The 18151-nt window shown below is 42.6% G+C and overlaps 5 protein-coding genes across 5 annotated transcripts; 4 read left to right on the forward strand and 1 right to left on the reverse strand.

The window, feature by feature from the left end:
- Positions 1–871: 871 nt before the first annotated feature.
- On the reverse strand, positions 872–2074 carry PHYBLDRAFT_150868 (hypothetical protein; the record flags this gene model as incomplete). The annotated part of the gene is made up of 3 exons (XM_018432560.1): positions 872–1123; positions 1155–1895; positions 1925–2074. The coding sequence occupies 3 exons, from the start codon at positions 2072–2074 to the stop codon at positions 872–874; spliced, it is 1143 nt and encodes a 380-aa protein (XP_018286248.1).
- A 143-nt stretch (positions 2075–2217) lies between these two features.
- Positions 2218–2724, forward strand: PHYBLDRAFT_150869 (hypothetical protein; the record flags this gene model as incomplete). The annotated part of the gene is made up of 3 exons (XM_018432561.1): positions 2218–2304; positions 2362–2413; positions 2522–2724. 3 exons carry the CDS (start codon positions 2218–2220, stop codon positions 2722–2724), a joined length of 342 nt encoding a protein of 113 aa, XP_018286249.1.
- Positions 2725–3926: 1202 nt separating this feature from the next.
- Positions 3927–7043, forward strand: PHYBLDRAFT_150870 (C2H2-type zinc finger transcription factor; the record flags this gene model as incomplete). The annotated part of the gene is made up of 1 exon (XM_018432562.1): positions 3927–7043. One exon carries the CDS (start codon positions 3927–3929, stop codon positions 7041–7043), a length of 3117 nt encoding a protein of 1038 aa, XP_018286250.1.
- A 207-nt stretch (positions 7044–7250) lies between these two features.
- Positions 7251–12995, forward strand: PHYBLDRAFT_173701 (hypothetical protein; the record flags this gene model as incomplete). Its single annotated transcript, XM_018437089.1, has 6 exons — positions 7251–7256; positions 7366–7557; positions 7701–9148; positions 9220–10115; positions 11588–11637; positions 11676–12995. The coding sequence occupies 6 exons, from the start codon at positions 7251–7253 to the stop codon at positions 12993–12995; spliced, it is 3912 nt and encodes a 1303-aa protein (XP_018286251.1).
- A 2884-nt stretch (positions 12996–15879) lies between these two features.
- PHYBLDRAFT_173702 (hypothetical protein) lies at positions 15880–17330 on the forward strand (the record flags this gene model as incomplete). The annotated part of the gene is made up of 5 exons (XM_018437090.1): positions 15880–16062; positions 16129–16207; positions 16270–16329; positions 16407–16451; positions 16648–17330. 5 exons carry the CDS (start codon positions 15880–15882, stop codon positions 17328–17330), a joined length of 1050 nt encoding a protein of 349 aa, XP_018286252.1.
- Positions 17331–18151: the final 821 nt, after the last annotated feature.

Raw genomic sequence — 18151 nt, forward strand, 5'->3', positions numbered from 1 at the left:
GCTGTTCGCAGATCTTGGTTTGCTGCTACATATTCAGCATGAGCTTTAATGCGTTCAAAGTTATTGCCTACCCGGCGTCACCAATGGTAAAGTTCTTGACACCAGTCAGCTAGGTATTGCAACTCGGCATTCCAAAAGTTCTTCCAAACTTTTGGTCGTGGTTACGCTTGCCCAACAGAATCATCCAAAGCCTTATAGATTGTCTCATTGAGACGTTCTGAATAGGCCTCCAAAACAACAGGGCACGATATTGAAGTGTCTTCCAGAGTTTGTTGGATCTCTCGTTGAAGTGTACCTGAACCCACTTCAAATCGTCTTTGGTATTTTTTGTAGACCTCTTCGATTTCCAATCATTGAAGCTTCCAAAGTCGACAGACAGAGTTTTCTGTTGGGAGCTGTGGTATGAACACAGGCTGAAAGGATAGCTCACAAAGGTGGTGGTCAGAGTCCAAGGCGAGTTCGTCATGGATTTTCATCTGAATATCATGGGATTGCTTCTCTCGCAACAAGAAGAAATCGATAATACTTTTGAAGACCCTGCCAGATGTATGGACTCTCTTGTATGTTGGGATGCCAAAGGTCAACTCCAAATTCTACAATATTAAATCCTTACTGCTAATTCAGTTTGCCATAATTTCACTTCGTGGTCCTCCTCAAGTGTCCCCAGTTGTGTGGTGTAGTTGAGCATTGTAGTCGCCACAAACAATGGTAAAGTCTTCGACGGGTAACAATGCCAGCCGCTCTTGACACTCATAGGATGTCAATTGTTGTAGGAGGTATACGCAGTGTATAGTATAGGGATCGATCCTACATGAGACAACGTGGGGGTTAATGATTTGAAGGGGGTGTACATGATGAGGAAAATCTGGCCTTATAAGTAGCGAGATGCCATCCATTGGCTCTGGTGACGTTTTGGAATGGCAAAGTTGTGTATCTGGGTCCAAGGGCACTGGAGAGCAGAGGCGCTCTCAGGCAGGAAAGTCTCTGCAACAAAAAGAATAGCAATATCGTTCGTCTCATAAGCATCTATCACATTCACCAATTTGGGCCGTAGTCTATTGGCGTTGAATAAACCGATCTTCAGTCTATTCATGTGTTGTAGTGATTGGCGTTTTGGTGGATTCTATGCCGTCCATGTCGTTGGTTGGGGCTACAGGGGCAGTGGTGCTGGTAGTTTTTCGGCCCTCCAGGTAGTCAGATACTGCAGTCTCCGAAATCTTTACTACAGCCTTTTTGGACGAGAAATTGCGGGTGACACCGTGACCAAGGTATGTTGTCATGCAGAGACTTGCCTTGACCAGGCGTGCGTCGAATAGGTCCTGGGCTTTTCTTGCCATAACCTTGATGGCCTCTTCCATCAACTTGGGATCTGCGATTACGTCTGCTGCGGTCAGATCAAAGTTCCCCAGTGGGACAACCTTGGCTTTTCCAAGCAGTGCAATGAGCTCTTCACGGAACTCTCCATTAACGAGGAGAGCCACTGTCCCTCTGGCCGGGAATTGGATGTCAAGGATGCGGGAAGTGGGGATCTTGAAGGAACTGAGGATCTTTCTCATTTCCTGGTACTTAATGTATCGTTTGGCCGGGAGGTAGACAAATTCGTACTCAGATGGGCCAGTGGGTTTTTGGAGGAGTCGTTGTCCCTGGACTCTGCGGATTTGTACTTTCTGCTTGGCCTGCTTGGCATCTATGCCCTTCTTTGCTTGTGTGGCATATGACATTTGGCCAGCTTCTGCGTTGCTGTCTTTCTTGTTTTGTGGGTTGCTCTTTTTGTTGTTGTTTTTGTTGCTGCTGTTGTTTTTGTTGCTGTATGGGTGAGAGCACCAACCTGAAGAGCCTCCACCATTTCTGCCAAGGAGTGTGCGAAGTCTTTGGCGAAGAGTTCCTCCGTACTCCTACGCCTGCAGATGTAGAGAGTCTCTACGAAGAAGGGGAGAAACACGGGTTCCCAGGAATGCTTGACTCGCTTGACTTCATGCACTGGACATGTAAGAACTGTCCAACGGCCTACCATGGGCAGTACAAGGGCAAAGAGAAGGTGCCGAAAATTATCCTTGAGGCTGTTGCGTCTCATGATCTTTGGATCTGGAATTGCTTTTTGGCCTTCCTGGGACACTCAACGACATCAATGTTTTGGATAGGTGTCCCTTGTTCAGGCCATATACCCAAGAAGCCACTCATAATATACCTTTTGTCATCAAAAGCAATACATATACTATGGGATATTACCTTGTTGATGGTATATACCCCAGCTATGGCAACCTTGTGGCAGCACCCAAACAGGCTACCACAATAAAGGAAAAGGTGAATAAACAACAGAAAATGTATATATACTCTGCTAAATATATATAATTGTAATAGTACTTTTGCACCCAACAGGAAGCCTGTAGAAAAGATATGAAAAGAGCTTTCGGTGTGTTGCAGACTCGATTTGCTATCCTGAGCCATCCTGCAAGAATTTGAAGAGTAAGAAATCTTACTGAGGTAATGTGTGCATGTGTTATCATGCATAACATGATAGCAGAAGATGAACGTGGGGTGCATGGGTTAGAGAATCTGTCTCCTTACCACCCGGAAGACATTGCAACGATCAGCAGAGACACAGACATTGATGTCTTTAATGCTTTATTTGAAAGACGGAGAGAAATCAGGAACAAAGATTCGTCTCTTCAATTAAGACAAGACCCGATAAACCACCACTGGGACATCAAAGGCAATGAATAAATTCACATTATACAGTCAAAGCTTGATATAGTAATAATTTTTTGGAAAATTTGGGTCCGTGCCTGCTTATTATCACTATTTTTCGATATAGTGATAGTGATATAATTTGAATCCACCAGTATCACTATCACCACGGTAGATTTTTTCGTGTAACAATTTTGTAATTCAGCCCGTGAGTTTATGTTACCATTTTGGGAATAGCTTCTTCATTGAAGTTTCAGGTCCGAAAGAATCGCAAAATTGATAAATGGGATCGCAAAAAAAAAATTGGCTGGTAAAATACGATTTTATTTATTTTTATGGGTTGAAAATATTGGGGGTAGATAATTTTAGGCTTCCCATACCTACCCTGCAGTAGCTGCTACTGTAGGGTAGGTATGCTTGCACTAGCAGCTAGAAATATTTAATAGCTATTCTGAAAATGTTTCCAGAAACAAAAGCAAGTAGAATTTTGAAAAACCCAATTGCATGTTTGAAAGCAAAAACCATACTAATGCTTTTAAAATAAAAGCAAAGAAGCTATTGGAAGGACACGTTTCAAATCCGAGCGAAAATGTCAAACCTGCAAAAAAAACAAAGGTCATTAGTACATGGACTTTTGATGAAGATTACTATGTTTTAGATGACTTACCACATATTAATTGAATCTAAAACAAAAACAAAAACAAAAAAAACAAAGCAAAAAAGAAGAAGACATATGTTTATGTTAGTATGGATAAAATCAGTATACGAGCAAGATTCTTTACATACCTTTTTATGTCAAGAATTCACATGCCCTATTATACTTCAATTAGATTTTATTAATCAGAACTCGTAATAGAATCACATCATTAGCAATACCTTTTAAGATCTTAATCATGTGAGAGGATCAGAGTTGATCTGTAGTATAATTAGCTAATGAGTAGCAAGATCATGTGCCATTTGTTGCCTGATCTTTAGAAAAATGAAAAAAAATTGTATGAAACAAAAAAAGGCACTCAATGTTTATTTTTTGTGTCAAGCTAAACTGTAACAAATTAATGAATTTCATTGGTTTTTGAAGACCATTATACGCTTATTACTGGTTACATGAATAACACTTTTCATTGGTTCCTGAAAGAAATCGACTTGTTGTTTCAAGATGCAGAAATAAATAAATATATGGTGGTCGTCTATACTCCTTTATCACGTTAGACAATACGTTGCATCACGAAAGCTCTGTGATGCAGCGTATTATTAATTACCCAAAAAATTCTAGGGTGGTAGTTTCTGCTCCCAAAGGACCAGGTCAACACAATTTTGCCTTTGACGATATCGGAAAGACCTGCTCACTTTGTGGAAAAGATTTCGATCGCGTATGGAATCTACGACGCCACCTTACCAAATATCATAAGTTAGCAACTCATATTGCTAACGATATTAGCCCTCAATATGCCGATAGAAATTTAGCGTCACAAAGACAGACCACGAACACTGCCGAGCCGACCGCCCCTGATCACAATGACGATTCCGTTAACGAAGACCTACACGTTGAATCCGATTTGGAGGATGACGACAGCAGCGATGTTGACGACATGAACAGCGATGGCGACGATAATGTTAGCGAGATTGAACTCGATGCCGGTGAAAGTATTATCGAGATGGATGAGGACACCAGCCCCTTTGAAAGTCCAAGTCCAGGTAACCACCTATACATGCATATAAGAAATAGTATGTTGTCTTCTGCATCCAATACCAGCTCATCGTTGGATGCAGATCTCGATTTACTGAGAGAAGCAACTGGATCGCATACGACATGGAACCAGTATACATCAGACACCCACCCGTTCCCGGATCTCCAGTCTATGGTACTACTTGCCTTTGTTGATGGCGATAAAGACATGGTATCTCGCAGGATCTTGAAAAAGATCCTGTTTACCATAAGTCTTGTCCTTAAGCTTCACGAGGAAGCTATCCGAAAGAAGTCCCCGTTCAAGTTACCTCGTTTGGATGCCCTCTTGAACTATCAGACCAGGAAAAAGTCCAAGATTCCTGTATTTCCATCCACAAAAGTCGATATCCAGTTGCCGGAAAACAATACCACGTCTGCTTATATCAACTTGCCTTCAGACCACGTCCGGTTTCTTGCTGCCAACCCCAAGAAAGCAAGAAACATGTTTTCCCTCCCTGACCGCACTCCTAACCAGTCCATTTGTCTACAACAAGGCGAAAAGTGGAGAACACATTGGTACTATCAACAACCTATGTTCACCCACAACGGCGTAGATTTTTGGTCTGGTGATATTGTTAACTTTATGAATGATTCCACTCCAGCTTGTTTCCTAGTAGAATCATTCCATACCATAGATAACTCAGCCATTTTTGTTCAAGGCTACATGGCTTATATTCTGGAAGGCAGTCAGTTCATTGGCATTGAAGTTGAATCTACTAGCATAAAGCTTGAAACTCTTCTTGGTGTTGACTTGACCCCTGTTGATATTGCTCTATGCTACAGCATCTCACCCAGGAAAGTCTTTCATTTGATTCTCAGACACAAGTTCTTGCTGGAAGAGCCTCATTTCTTAAAACGGCACGTACTAGACGAAACCGGAAAGCCGATCGATCCAAAGTTGTTTTACAAGGTGAGGATATCGCCCATTATACTCTTCACCGACGACACCTCCGGAAACCGATCAAAGCAATATAACCCGTACGAAAGCTGGTCAATGAAGTTTGCTGCTCTCTCCTACGAAGAGAGGTCTTCAATTGAAAACATCCACTTTCTCTCTGCTATTCCCAAGAAAAAGGGGGCAAGTGGGATGTCCTTGTTGCCTAAAATCGTTGAAGATTTCAAAAGGCTCGAAAACGGACTGGTGATGTTCTCTGCCAAAGACAACGAAAACGTCTTAGTAGCATCACCACTCCTTTGGATCGAGGCAGACACTCCATGCCATTCTGAACTATGTGGTTTGCGCGCGCCGACAAGTCTGTACCCATGCCGCAAATGTTATGTCCGTTTACAAAGATTCATGCCCAACCTCCAAAGCTCTTCGTATTATACTGGTAGACACACAGCAAGAACAAAGGCACACTATCTTGCTGCTGCGTCTACCTCGGGACGTGGATCGACTATTCCAGATGCTCCTTTGACTGGAAATGCTCTGACAGCAAGCGACCTATGCTTCGCAAATAGGGCAACAGATGCATTGTTGGAACTACAGTCATTCGATCCATCGACAGATACTCCAGTTGAAGTTCTGCATAACATACTTCTTGGAGTTGCTAAGTATCTAGTCAATGATTTGGTAAAGGTTGTACTAAAGAAAAATCCTAACCAAATGGCTAGATTGTCCAAAGCCCTCAAGGATTATGAAAACTCTCAAGGAATGTCAAGAAAGTTCACTCGAGAGTTACGACACTGTGGCTCATTCCTCGGGAGGGATTACAAAGTTCTTCTGCAAATTCTACCCGCTATCTTAGTTACAGAATTTGCAAATGATAGTATACTCTCTCTCATAACTCCATCTTTTGTCCGTCTTGGCCGTCTTTGCTCCTTGGTGTTTGTTAGAGCAGTAAGGTATGATTATAATATGTACATCGACGAAGTTGAAAAGGCAGTTACAAGCCTTATCCAAGAACTGCATCATTATGTCATTACCTGTGAAATCGAAGGACATAATCCGTATTCCTCGAAGCCCAAGGTTCACCTGCTCACACATCTGCCCGACGATCTACGAAGATTTGGAACTGCTCTACACTACGAGACCGAAAAAGGTGAGCAGTTTAACAAACACATCCGTGAACGCCTAATGCATACCAATAGGTTAAACACCTCAAGAGATGTATGTCTCAAGTTCGCCAAGCAATCTGCAATGAGACACATCATTGATGGTGGTTCATGGGTGAGCAAAGACAAAATGAGAGAGAAGTATGGTAATTCCACGGCAGAATTTCTTAAAGAAAACTTTAACGACAATGTTAAGAATATCCTGTTTAGTGGATCAAGAGACTTTGCTGATAATAACGACACTGATGACATTACAGCAAAAGCACTCTGTGACAATACCTTTGTGGTGTTCATGCTCAAGGAGAGTAGAGACCAACATGCCCATCCATTTATTGGAAAGGTCTCCTCTTTGAGAGTAGAACACTATCGAGTTGAGAGTAGTCCCCACGCTCAAGTTAACAACTACCTCCTCGCGCAAAAGGTTTCCAATGATGCATCTACTCCACTCGATCAGCTGAAGATTGTATGTAAGCTTGATATGCACACAGAATTTAACAACAAGCTTGTCATCAATCTCAGTAAATTTGGCTCCTACTGGTTCTTTGTTTCCTTGTTTTCGAATCGACAGTATTGATTTTTTTTTTATCTTTATTAATAAAAAAAATTATTCAATAAAAAAAATTGTGATTTTCACCAAGTCATTTTTCGGTTTTGCCAAAATATTGAGAGGGTCCATTTATGGATACTTGCCCTTTTAAAATTGCCTTATGTAGTTGACAAGTCTCATAAAATGGGTCAAATTCGATATCCCGATTAATCTGGGTTATATAGACCAATCAAAATGTATGTGAGTAAAATATTTCCAAATTTGATATCGAAAATCTCCCGTGGTGATATCGAGCTCTGAGTTTATTTTTGTACTATAAAAAAATAAATGTAGTATATATTTTATTTAGCATTTTAAAGCAAGCCCAGTTTCTTGGACAAAATACTATGAATCCTACACTGTGGTAAATGGCAGCATTTATAACTCTGTACTCATAGCTTTTATACGCGCTCGTATCGAATATACACTGTCTCATTCAGAGAACTTTAATAAATCTGAGCCTGTCACAGCTCCATACAAACAAAAAAGAATATACACTGTGGTAAATTGCAGCATTTATAACTCCGTACTCGTAGCTTTCATACGCACTCGTATCGAATATACGCGCTCATAGATATGTCGGGGAAGATTTTTCAGCCAATAGAACTACTCAAATATGAAGAGCTTATAACTCTGGGCTCGTAGCTTTTCTACGCACTCGTATCAAATATACGCGCTCGTAGATTCTCCAGCAAATGCGATTTGTGGGATCTCAGATTGTTTTTGCATCTAATCCAATCACACATGGCTCTTCCCATTACTCCACCGGATCTACTTGGGGACCCCCCCTCAACTTTCGGCTCACCCTCACCTCACTCCACCACCCCATCCAGCCCCACCACCTCACAACGCACGTACTCGGTCGCTTCTACTCTCGCACCTACTGCTCTTCTTCCTCACCAACCTCATATCATATATGGCGATTCCATTGATGGGTTACCACGTATCTGGCGTGCTGGTACCGCACCCCACACTGTTTTTTATAACGCTCCTCTTCCCACTTCTCCTCTCCACAATGCCTTCTGGCATGCCCTGAAAAGCTCTGCTTTTGCAGACTCTATCGTAAAAGGTACTCTTCCCAGTCGTTCTGCTCCTACTGCTCTCGAGGTCCAATTCCTTGATGCTGCTTCCTGTGCTATTGCGTGCGCGCATCCTATTTCCGTTTCTGATCAACACTTCCCAGTCTGTATTGCCGTTGCTCCTGGTCGCAAGGTATATCGGGTAACATTGTCTCGACTCCCTGGTGTTCGTTATCCTGATTTAGTAACTGGACTTCAATGGTGCCTTGCCCCTTTTGGAATTGTACACGAAATTGTGGTCCGCGAGAGTTATACCTTTTTCGATGGCACTGGCAGTGTCCTCCTTGAACGACCCGACCCACCAGCTCAGCAAGTCGCCAAGCTTGCCTACAAGATTTCTTACAACAACAACACTACCATCCTTGGAGAATGGGCACATATGGGCTCCCATTGCAAATACTGCAAACAAATAAGCCACAACATCGATGCCTGCCCTGCACGCTCTTCAGAAACACGCACCTGTCACAGCTCCAACAAGCCTGGCCATTTGCAAGCTAACTGTCCCCACGTCTCCGAACCTGCTCGTAGGTCAGCAACCACTAACAAACGCTCTCGCCACCTCAACCGTGTTCCTCACCAGGATTGCATTGTGCTGCCCCGCCCCCTGACAACTAATCTCCCCACTGGTACATCTGCGGATTCCATCCACAATCCGGCTAACAAAGCTTCATCTTCTCTTCTGCCGATTGAACCACAACGCAAAGCCAAGGTAGTCAACCATGCTGAAGAGGAAACACCATCCGACAACACCGCCTATATTGTAGATCCTGAAGACGACACAATGCTCGACGCCCTTCCAGAACAGGTAAATTCTGACAAAGCCCAATTGCAACAGGAGCCTGAGAAGGCCACCGATGAGCAGGCTCTCCTGGAGGCTATTCAGGCTACTGAAACTGAAAGAGTACGTCGTCTTACCCGACATACGCCCAACCGCAACACGAGACGCAGTCTTTCCACGTCCCCCACACGCAGGAACACTGCCTCTTGTAACTCTTCGCTCTCCCCTCCACCCCGGTTCACCCGTCAAGCCCTCGGCGCAGAGGCCAAATCTAACCAATGATTACCATTGGAACTATGAACTGCAGAGGCCTCCCCAAGGTGGGACGACCCGAAACACGCTCATTATTTATACGCCGCTTACGTTCGAAAGGAATTGATCTCCTCGCCCTTCAAGAAACCCATGCCCACTCTATTGCTCTTCAAGACACATTTACTATGCAATTCCAATCTTCTTCTCTTTGGTCTCCTCATTGTGGACTTGTATGCCTTTCAAAAGATATTATGCTTACTGATCCATTGTTTAGTATATGCGGCCGCTGCATCACTGCTACGGTATCTCACGCACAGTCTATGTTCAACTCTTTCCGTATCTGTGTCATTTATGCTCCTGCTACTTATTGCGAACGACATTCATTCCTCACCTCTCTTCTTCACAATCCTCTCTTGATACCCGCGTCACCCACTAATATGATTCTATTGGGCGACCTCAATCACTCACTCACTACTACCACCGCCCATAGCACTCCACCTCGCCCATGGCTTCAATTTCTCACTGACCGCCTTGTGGACTGTGTGACTCCCACCGGCAAGGTACCTCAACCTACCTTTCACCGTGGGACATCATCCTCCACAATTGACTACATATTCGCCTCCTCCGACCTTGCTTCTTGTGTCACCTCACACTCGGTGGAATATATACACTCACAGTGGTCTGACCATTGTCTGGTCACAGTCGCACTCTCCCTTCCTTCTTCTCAGACCAGTGGTAAAGGCCTTTGGCGGGCGAACCCTCGCCTTGCTCAGCTCACTTCCTTCCAGGACGAACTTTCTGTCTTTCTTTACACCTTTGTTCCCACTCTCCCCGCCTCCAATTCCCCACAGACAAACTGGGATTTAGTCAAGTCTGAAGTGACTAGATTCATTAAACGTTTCTCTCGTCGAATCTCACCTTCCCTGTCCACTCTAGAAGCACAACTTCAAAGTCGGCATGATAAGTTGATTCTTCGGTTTCGCCATCAACCTGCCCAGAACTTTCAGCTTCCTGTAATCGAACGCAAGCTCCAACAGGTTCAACTGGAACGCGTAGAAATTCTTGTTCTCCGGGCTGGCCGACAATGGCGCGAACAGGGTGAAACCTCTGCCGGTTTCCTTAAACGCACCGTTGCTACACGTCAGTCCAAAAAACTCATCACCAGCCTACGCCATCCTGTTACCGACTATCTTTGCACTGAGCCTGACAGCATGATGGAGGCTGCTGCCGCCTTCTATGAGACTCTCTACTCTCCTGAGCCCATCACTTCTGCTGCTGTTGACGATCTTCTCCAGAATCTTCCTGACAATCTTGCCCTCACTGATCTCACTCAACATTGCCTCACTCGCAAATTTTCCCTCGACACTATTTGTCAAGGTGCCTCTCGATTCCCCAATGCCAGTAGCCCTGATCCTGACGGATTGCCATACGAGATTCCGCGACTCATACTTGACCACCCCAAATGCTCCACTCTTGTCTCGCGTGTATATAACAAAGCTTTGTTGGATGGTGTCTTTCCCCCCACTTGGATGTCCACCTGCGTGTGTCTTCTCCCGAAAAAAGGCGACCTTACCTCCCTTCGGAATTGGCGACCCATCGCACTTATCAACACTGATGCTAAGGTCTTCACTCGTCTTCTTAACTCTCGTTTGATCTCTGCTGCCACTCCTCTTGTCACTCCCTACCAAACTGGTTTTGTTCAAGGACGATTTATTGCTGATAATGGGATGCTCACCCGGATGGTCATGGCTCAGGCACTTCAGGAAAGCTCGACTGGAGTGGGTCTTCTTCTTGATCAGGAGAAAGTGTACGACCGAGTCCACCCAGAATACTTGCGCCGAGTTCTCGATCACTTTTGCTTTCCTAAATCTATAATAACTTGTATCACCCAATTGTTTTTCTCTACACAGATTCAGATCAACGTTAATGGCTTCCTATCTCGCCCTCTCACACAATTGCGTGGCCTCCGTCAAGGCGACCCTCTCTCTCCCATCGTGTTTAATTTGGCTTTTGAACCTTTGTTGCGACGGGTTATAAGTGATCAATCCTTCCTCGGTTTTCGACCTTCTGTCCCTGATAGTGTGGCTACTATTCCTCCTATTAAACTTCTAGCTTATGCCGACGATCTTCTGGTATTTCTCCCAGATCCGGCTCACCTTGCTCGACTCCACACACATCTCACCACCTATTCTGCTGCGTCCAATGCGCGTATCAACCTCCACAAAACGCAAGCTTTCTCACTATCTGGTAGTCCTCTCCCCGATTGGACCTCCACCCTCCGTTGTCATAACATTACCAATTGGCATGACCGCACCTTGCCCGCACCTTGCCCGCACCTCGCCCGCACCTCTCCATTATCTTGGCTTTCCATTGATTCACTCCAAGGCTCAACGGGACTCGTTCTGCTCATCTCTTCTCCAAAGGATTGAGGACAGCTGCAATCTTCACTCATCTCGCTGTCTCTCCTTTCGGGGTAAAGCCACCGTTCTAACATCTCTCATACTCTCTCAGCTTTGGCATGTTTTGCGTGTGGTCTCTCTACCTATGTCCTTCTTTCAGAAGATCAGGTCCATCATGGGTAGCTTCCTTCAACGTGGCACCTTCCCCCCGATTTCTTTGGATACTTTCTGCCTCCCACGCATGCAAGGTGGACTTGGTATCATCGATACTAAGACGCAGCAGAGCGCTCTACAACTTCGTTGGCTTCAACCTATCGTCCGCGCTCCTCGGTCCCCACCTGGTTTGGTCCCGCGCTGGATGTCCAGATTGTTACAGGCTTCACTTCAATCTCTTTCTCCCCTATTTCCCCTTCTATTTCCAAGTATGCGTCCTTCTGGATGGCGGGATCTTACCTCTCCTCTACATTTAGCCTTCGCTGCCATTGACCATCTGCCGCACAACTTTGATAATGTTGTGGTAAATTCGACTACTTGCCTTGCTTTGCCTCTCTCAGCGGTCACCATTGTCCCTGCTTCCCAAGCACGCTTCCCCCCATCTTGGCAAGATCTTTTGGTTTCCCACCTCTACACCTTTGACCCTGTCCTGGCGTCGCTACGGTCTATCTCCATCACCAGCAGCCATCCACGCTCTCGTGTTATTAATAAGTTCCTTGGCCGAGTTCAACTCAACACTCTCACATTACATTCGATAATCGTTCGTGCTTGTTGCTCTCCTCGTGAACTGACCGAACAATATCCGTCTCTGTTCGTTCAAGATGGCACATCAATTGACTTGTTCCCTTTCTTTAATGCGTTCGTACCTTCTCAGACTTGGGCACGCCTTTCCACACGCACTTTCCGCGGGCTGTGCTCCCACCATCTCGTCCGTGCCCGCTATTTCGATCCCCCTCGTGGCTCTCATCATTGGCGGACATTTTGGTCTTTCCCCCTTCCCCTGGTGGCTCGTAACATTTGGTTTCGTGGTCTACACGACAAGATTTCTTGCCGAGCCCGTCTTCACTCTTTGCTTCCTCTCGCCTTTCCCTCTCCTACCTGCTCTATTTGCTCTCTCTTCTCCGACTCCCAAGACCACTTCTTCTTCACTTGTCCTCTCAAAAACGCGGTGTGGATCGGCATGTGGCTGGAATTCTTTGGCACAATACCTACCCCAACCGCATTACACAACGCTTTTCACTTCTTCTCTTTTCCCTCTTCCTTAAACTCGTCTATTCCCCCTTCTACCGTCTTTGGATGCACCCTCCTTGCGATATGGCGTCACCACTGGACTTTCATTTTTGACGATTCACCATTTGTTCCTTCTGCTGTTGTTGGTACGGCTCGCAAGACCCTAACCCGCATTTGCCAAGAATTAGACCTCAATCCTCTCTTTTAAAACTTATACTTATACTTATTATAATTAACAAAAACAAAAACCCCCAAAAACATTGAAAAAGCTAGAAAACCCTCCAAACAAATGCTGTAATCACTCTTTTGATTATCTTCTTTTGAGTGTCACCAGACCCCCCAAGCCTAATAAAATGCTTCTTACATCTAATCCAATCAATTGCTCCAAATATGGTAGATCTATACCTTTTTAGGTACTTTAAATTTTCTTATAATTGGTCCAACAAACTTAATGTTTTATAGCAAAATATTTTTATTTTTTGACTTTATTAATAGTAAAAGTAATAAAATAAGGCTCTTCTTTAACCTTCTCATATCTATAGCATTGCCTCTAACAAAGGGTACTAAAAAATAGTAGACAAATGATAAAATAAGTATGTAAAGAAGAAGACTATAATAATTTTAAATTAAATAAAATATAGTAAAAGTCTAATTAAAATTGTAAGATCAAGGTCTTTATAAGCTCCTAGATATCGCTTTGGCCAGAAATAAAAAAGAGAGTTTCGTTTAACATTACAAGAGCTATAGCTATATATCATTCTATCTATAAAATATGTGTATGTGTGCTTATCTTGTAAGGCTTTGATAAAAGGTTTTGTGTTATAGGGTCTTGTTATAGATCTCTTGCTTAGTATTGTTATCGTCCAAAAGCTATAAACTATAACAGCGATCTTAGGGGACGGGGGGTTTTTGGCTATGGGGACGGGGGGTAACGGCACCGCACAATTTAAGGTGACTGCGAGTCCGAGGCCCGGCTATAAAGTGTCTTGAAGAACCCCCTGTCCCCATTCTTTATAAGCACACCCCTGTCCCCATCTTTAGATCATTCCAATTTCCCGGGAAAAATAAAAACACCCCCTTTCTTAAAGTCATTAACATTTAGTTGTAAGAATAAAAAATAATATTTCCAAATAACAAGATATGATGCCTTTTTTACGTTATGTACATTGCATACATTGCATACATTGCGTACATTGCATACATGAATCAATAAAAATACTTATATAACTACAGTGCTCTTTTATTAAATATGAACACCAACTTCAATACCCCTATTGAGAAGATGTACTCGCTTAAAACAACTCTCTCATTCCCCGAGAATGGTTATCCTGACAAGCAGAGTGTTCTTCAAGCCGTAAACGATTACGCCCTTTCTAATAACTTCACCGTTAAGATTAAGGACGGAAAATTCCCTATTCTTCACATTGCTTGTTCAAAGGCTGGTGTTTATCGTGACAAGCGCAATATAAGTGATGAGAAAAGAAAGAAGACGCCCAACTCTTCTCTTACTGGATGCCCCTATCTCTTAAGATTTTCTTATAAGAAGAAGAGCGAAAGATATCTTCCTTTGCCCGCCTATGGGGAAAACGAACATTGCCACAACCACCCTGTCACCCCTGAGAATTTGGCTTCTTCTCACCAAGGAAGAATGTCTCTTTTGACTGCTGAAGATGCCACTATTGCAAAGAAAATGTTGGAGAATCACGCCAAGTCCCGTGATGTTCAGAAGGCAACAAGTGACAAGGTGACAGGAATGAGAAAGCTGAGGATCAGCGATATCAACAATCTCAAGTACAGTGCTACTCGTGGTGATGAGGAGTCTGCCCATGGCGCTACTGAGCTCATCAGAACAATGGAAGCAAAGGGATTTTCCGTTCTCTACGAGTTTAATGAGAGAAATAGACTCACTCATATATTTTTTACGAACGATATAATGATCAAGAGAGCTCGACGTTTCCCCGATGTCTTTATTGTGGATGCTACATACAAGACAAACTGCGCGAAGATGCCATTGGTTTGCGTAGAGGGTGTCAGTAACCTAGGTGGAGAAAGGTTGAAGAGCTTTCCTGTGGCCTTTGCATGGGTAGCCGATGAGACAGAGAAGAGCTATGTTTGGTTTGTGAAGTCTCTGAAAGCAATTGTTTTGGAGGGGGTTGATAAAGCCCCTATATTTGTTACAGACAAATGTAAAGCATTGATGAATGCGCTTGATTCCGAGTTCCCCTTGGCCAAGAAGCTTCTGTGTGGTTGGCATATGATCAACAACATTGCCAAAATGGCAAAAAAAAACAATGAAGCCAGGAAAAGAAAAAGAGTTGTGCACACATTTAGTCAACAAAATGATCTTCGGAGATAAACGCGATGTCTTTGATGAAAATCTTGAGCTTTTCAAATCGCTGTCATCTCGGAAAGATTTCCAAAGTAAAGAGCAGCTAGAAGACAATGATGATGATTCTACGAAGGTTGTAGAAAAAAGAACTCTAGAAAAGTACTTTGAAGATGAGTGGATGCCGTGCAAGGAAAAGTGGGCTGGCTACCTCACTAGTCAATTAAAACATTTTGACTGTGTGACAACACAACGTGTCGAGAGTGGCCATAATGCTCTGAAAAGAAAAATCTCGGCTCTTCAGTCATTGAACTCTTCATTTGAGCAAATTTGCTCCTATCTTCTCCAGTTCGAGGGCGACTATCAGGACCTTGAGTTGAATGAGGCAACTATCACAGATGCCAGAATATACCATGAACCTCGCCTCCGTGGATTGATTCACCACGTCTCCAGAATTGGTTTGATCACCATCCGTGCTGAGCTTCTAGAAGAGGTTGTACCTGGTGAGCTTTGCAATTGCAGAGTAAAAGTGGTGTTTGGTCTTCCTTGTCGCCATGATCTGCCAAGAGATCGTATGTTGCTATTATCAGACATTCCTGAAAGATGGATTCTGTCTTCTTCTTTGGGTGAACGTTTGAAGCAACTGGAATGTGACGTTTTTCTACAGAAAATCGACGTTGAAAAGCCTGCCCCGTGGGTGAAATGTATAACAAAGCTTGAACAATTGTTTCGTCAGTGTGAAGGGAATTAACAAGTCCAGAATCTTATGGCAATGGTTGATGAACTTGTTGACAATGCTGGTGAAATAATTGACCATCCAAATGTTGTATTTCCTTTGGCAAGTGAGGTCAAAGCTCCTGGAAGACCTAAGCACGTCAAAAGGAAAACTGCTCTCCCAAAGGACTTTGTCCGTCACAAGCACAGACATCTCCTTGTGCAAAAGAACAAAGTAAACATGCAACATACACAAACATGATTTCACAATCTAATACATATTTATTCTTTATTTCTTTAGAATGATATCAGAAGTATTTTGAAAGAAGGACTTAAAGAAGTGATGAAGGAGTTCTTAGAGGAAGAGCCTCTCAAAAAAAGTAATTTATAATTGTTTTTTTTGTGAAATTACAATGTAATATCTAATGCTTACTATTTCTAGTCATAAAAGAAATAAAAAAAGAAACCCAATTCGCTGAAAAACAAGAGCCTCTCGAAGAAGGTAATTTTTGATAACTTATAAATGAATCACAAAATATTTTGTATGGTTTGCTCACACATTGCATGTTTTCTCTATAGCTAAAACAACCAATTTCGCTAAAAAGCAAGAGCCTCTCGAAGAAGGTAACCGATAAGATATTTTACTAAAATTAAATGCTAAATGTTACATTGTTTTTTGTTTCTTCTTAGCTGAAAAATATTCCTCTGGAATTAAAAAACCTAAACATCTCCAAGACAACTACTGATACGATTTGCCTAGTCCGAAAAAAACAAAACAAAAATGTGCATGACTTTGCTCTGCCTGCTCAAATCGACTAAGCCACCATTTTGTTGACGTTTAACCCCAAGTCCGATGGTTGGTGCGGTTTCCGTGTATTTTCACACCTGAAAGAGGGTGGAGAGGATCAGTTTCCTTTGGTGAAGAAGATGTTGGCCACGATGGCAACCCACGGTAAACTTTACGAGCACAACTTTGGCATGGATGTTGCTGAAGTGACAGAGGTCATTGCCTTTGGCTCCGAGATTGACCCTGCTCTTGGGGAAAATATCCCATCTTGCCCTTCCTCTATGTGGTTCTCTGCACCAGACTGTGCTCAGATAATAGCTGACACCTATAACGAGCCTGTTTGTGTGTACTCGGACGATCGGAGCGTCTTGCCTGTAACTTTCCTTCCCCTCCATGATCGGAAGCCTCTCAAAAGAAAGCCATTGCCGATGGTCTTGCACCATGTACATGGGTGCCACTGGACAACAATTAAAGTGAAGCCTCATGTACATCGGTCCTGGCCTAAGGTAAATGCGCTGTATTTTGATGCTATCCGTAGAGGGAGTATCATTGACTGCTTTTCCACAAGTTGGAATCATTGGGGTCAGTTCCCAAAGAACAAGTCTTATCTTTTACCCTCCACTACTACAACTACTACAATTACTACTACTGCCACTAAATCTCCTACAAATTCTCCCGTAAATTCTTCCGATATTATTGACCTCACACATATATAACTTATCTATCTTTCTATCTTTTAATATACTTTACTCCTATTTTTTTCTTTAATTTTTTAACAAACACAATTGCACCCAGTCTGTCTTTAATTTTAATGTTACATGTAAAACCCAGATACGAATATTATTGGCATCCAACTAATTGGAAGACTATATAATTGGCTTTTATTTTTTGGAGTACAAAGTCTGTGCATTTATAAGCAATCTGATTAAGATCTTCATCCAATCACAGACGTGAATTTTACCATAAAAGATGTAAAACAGAAACGACGCATAGCTTTTGATAGATTTCTGTCTTAATTCGAACGCTAAAGCTTGGATATTTTGCCGTATTGCTGAAAAAATACGTACATCTCTATATCCAAAATTTGAAGTTAATTTATTATGTTTTGGTTGAATAAACAAGCAAAATATACACTTTTTTTCACGTTTTTAACCATTTGAGATAGATTGTTTTTGCTAATAAATATCTTTTCTACATAATAATATGGTCTAAAACTTTTACTGAAACGATTTTTTACTATTTTCTATTGATATAAAGCATTTGCAAGTGATTTTTACTAATATTTTCAAATTGTTGTTTTTTTGTTCAATCTTTCACAAATGAAATGTACAGAACTTTTGTAATTCACTCATTAAACGTGATTCAAAAAATATTACAAAACAAACAAATACTCACTTTATGCAAAAAAAATCAACGAAACCAACCATCTTACTCTCATATTTCTATCTATTTTTTTGAACGAGTTATGAATTTTTTAAAAATAAATAAAAATGAAAATGAAAAGTTACGGACAAATGTTCTTCCACTTTTGCATGAT

The sequence above is a fragment of the Phycomyces blakesleeanus genome, assembly GCF_001638985.1.
Source record: "Phycomyces blakesleeanus NRRL 1555(-) unplaced genomic scaffold PHYBLscaffold_26, whole genome shotgun sequence".
NCBI lineage: Eukaryota > Fungi > Mucoromycota > Mucoromycetes > Mucorales > Phycomycetaceae > Phycomyces > Phycomyces blakesleeanus.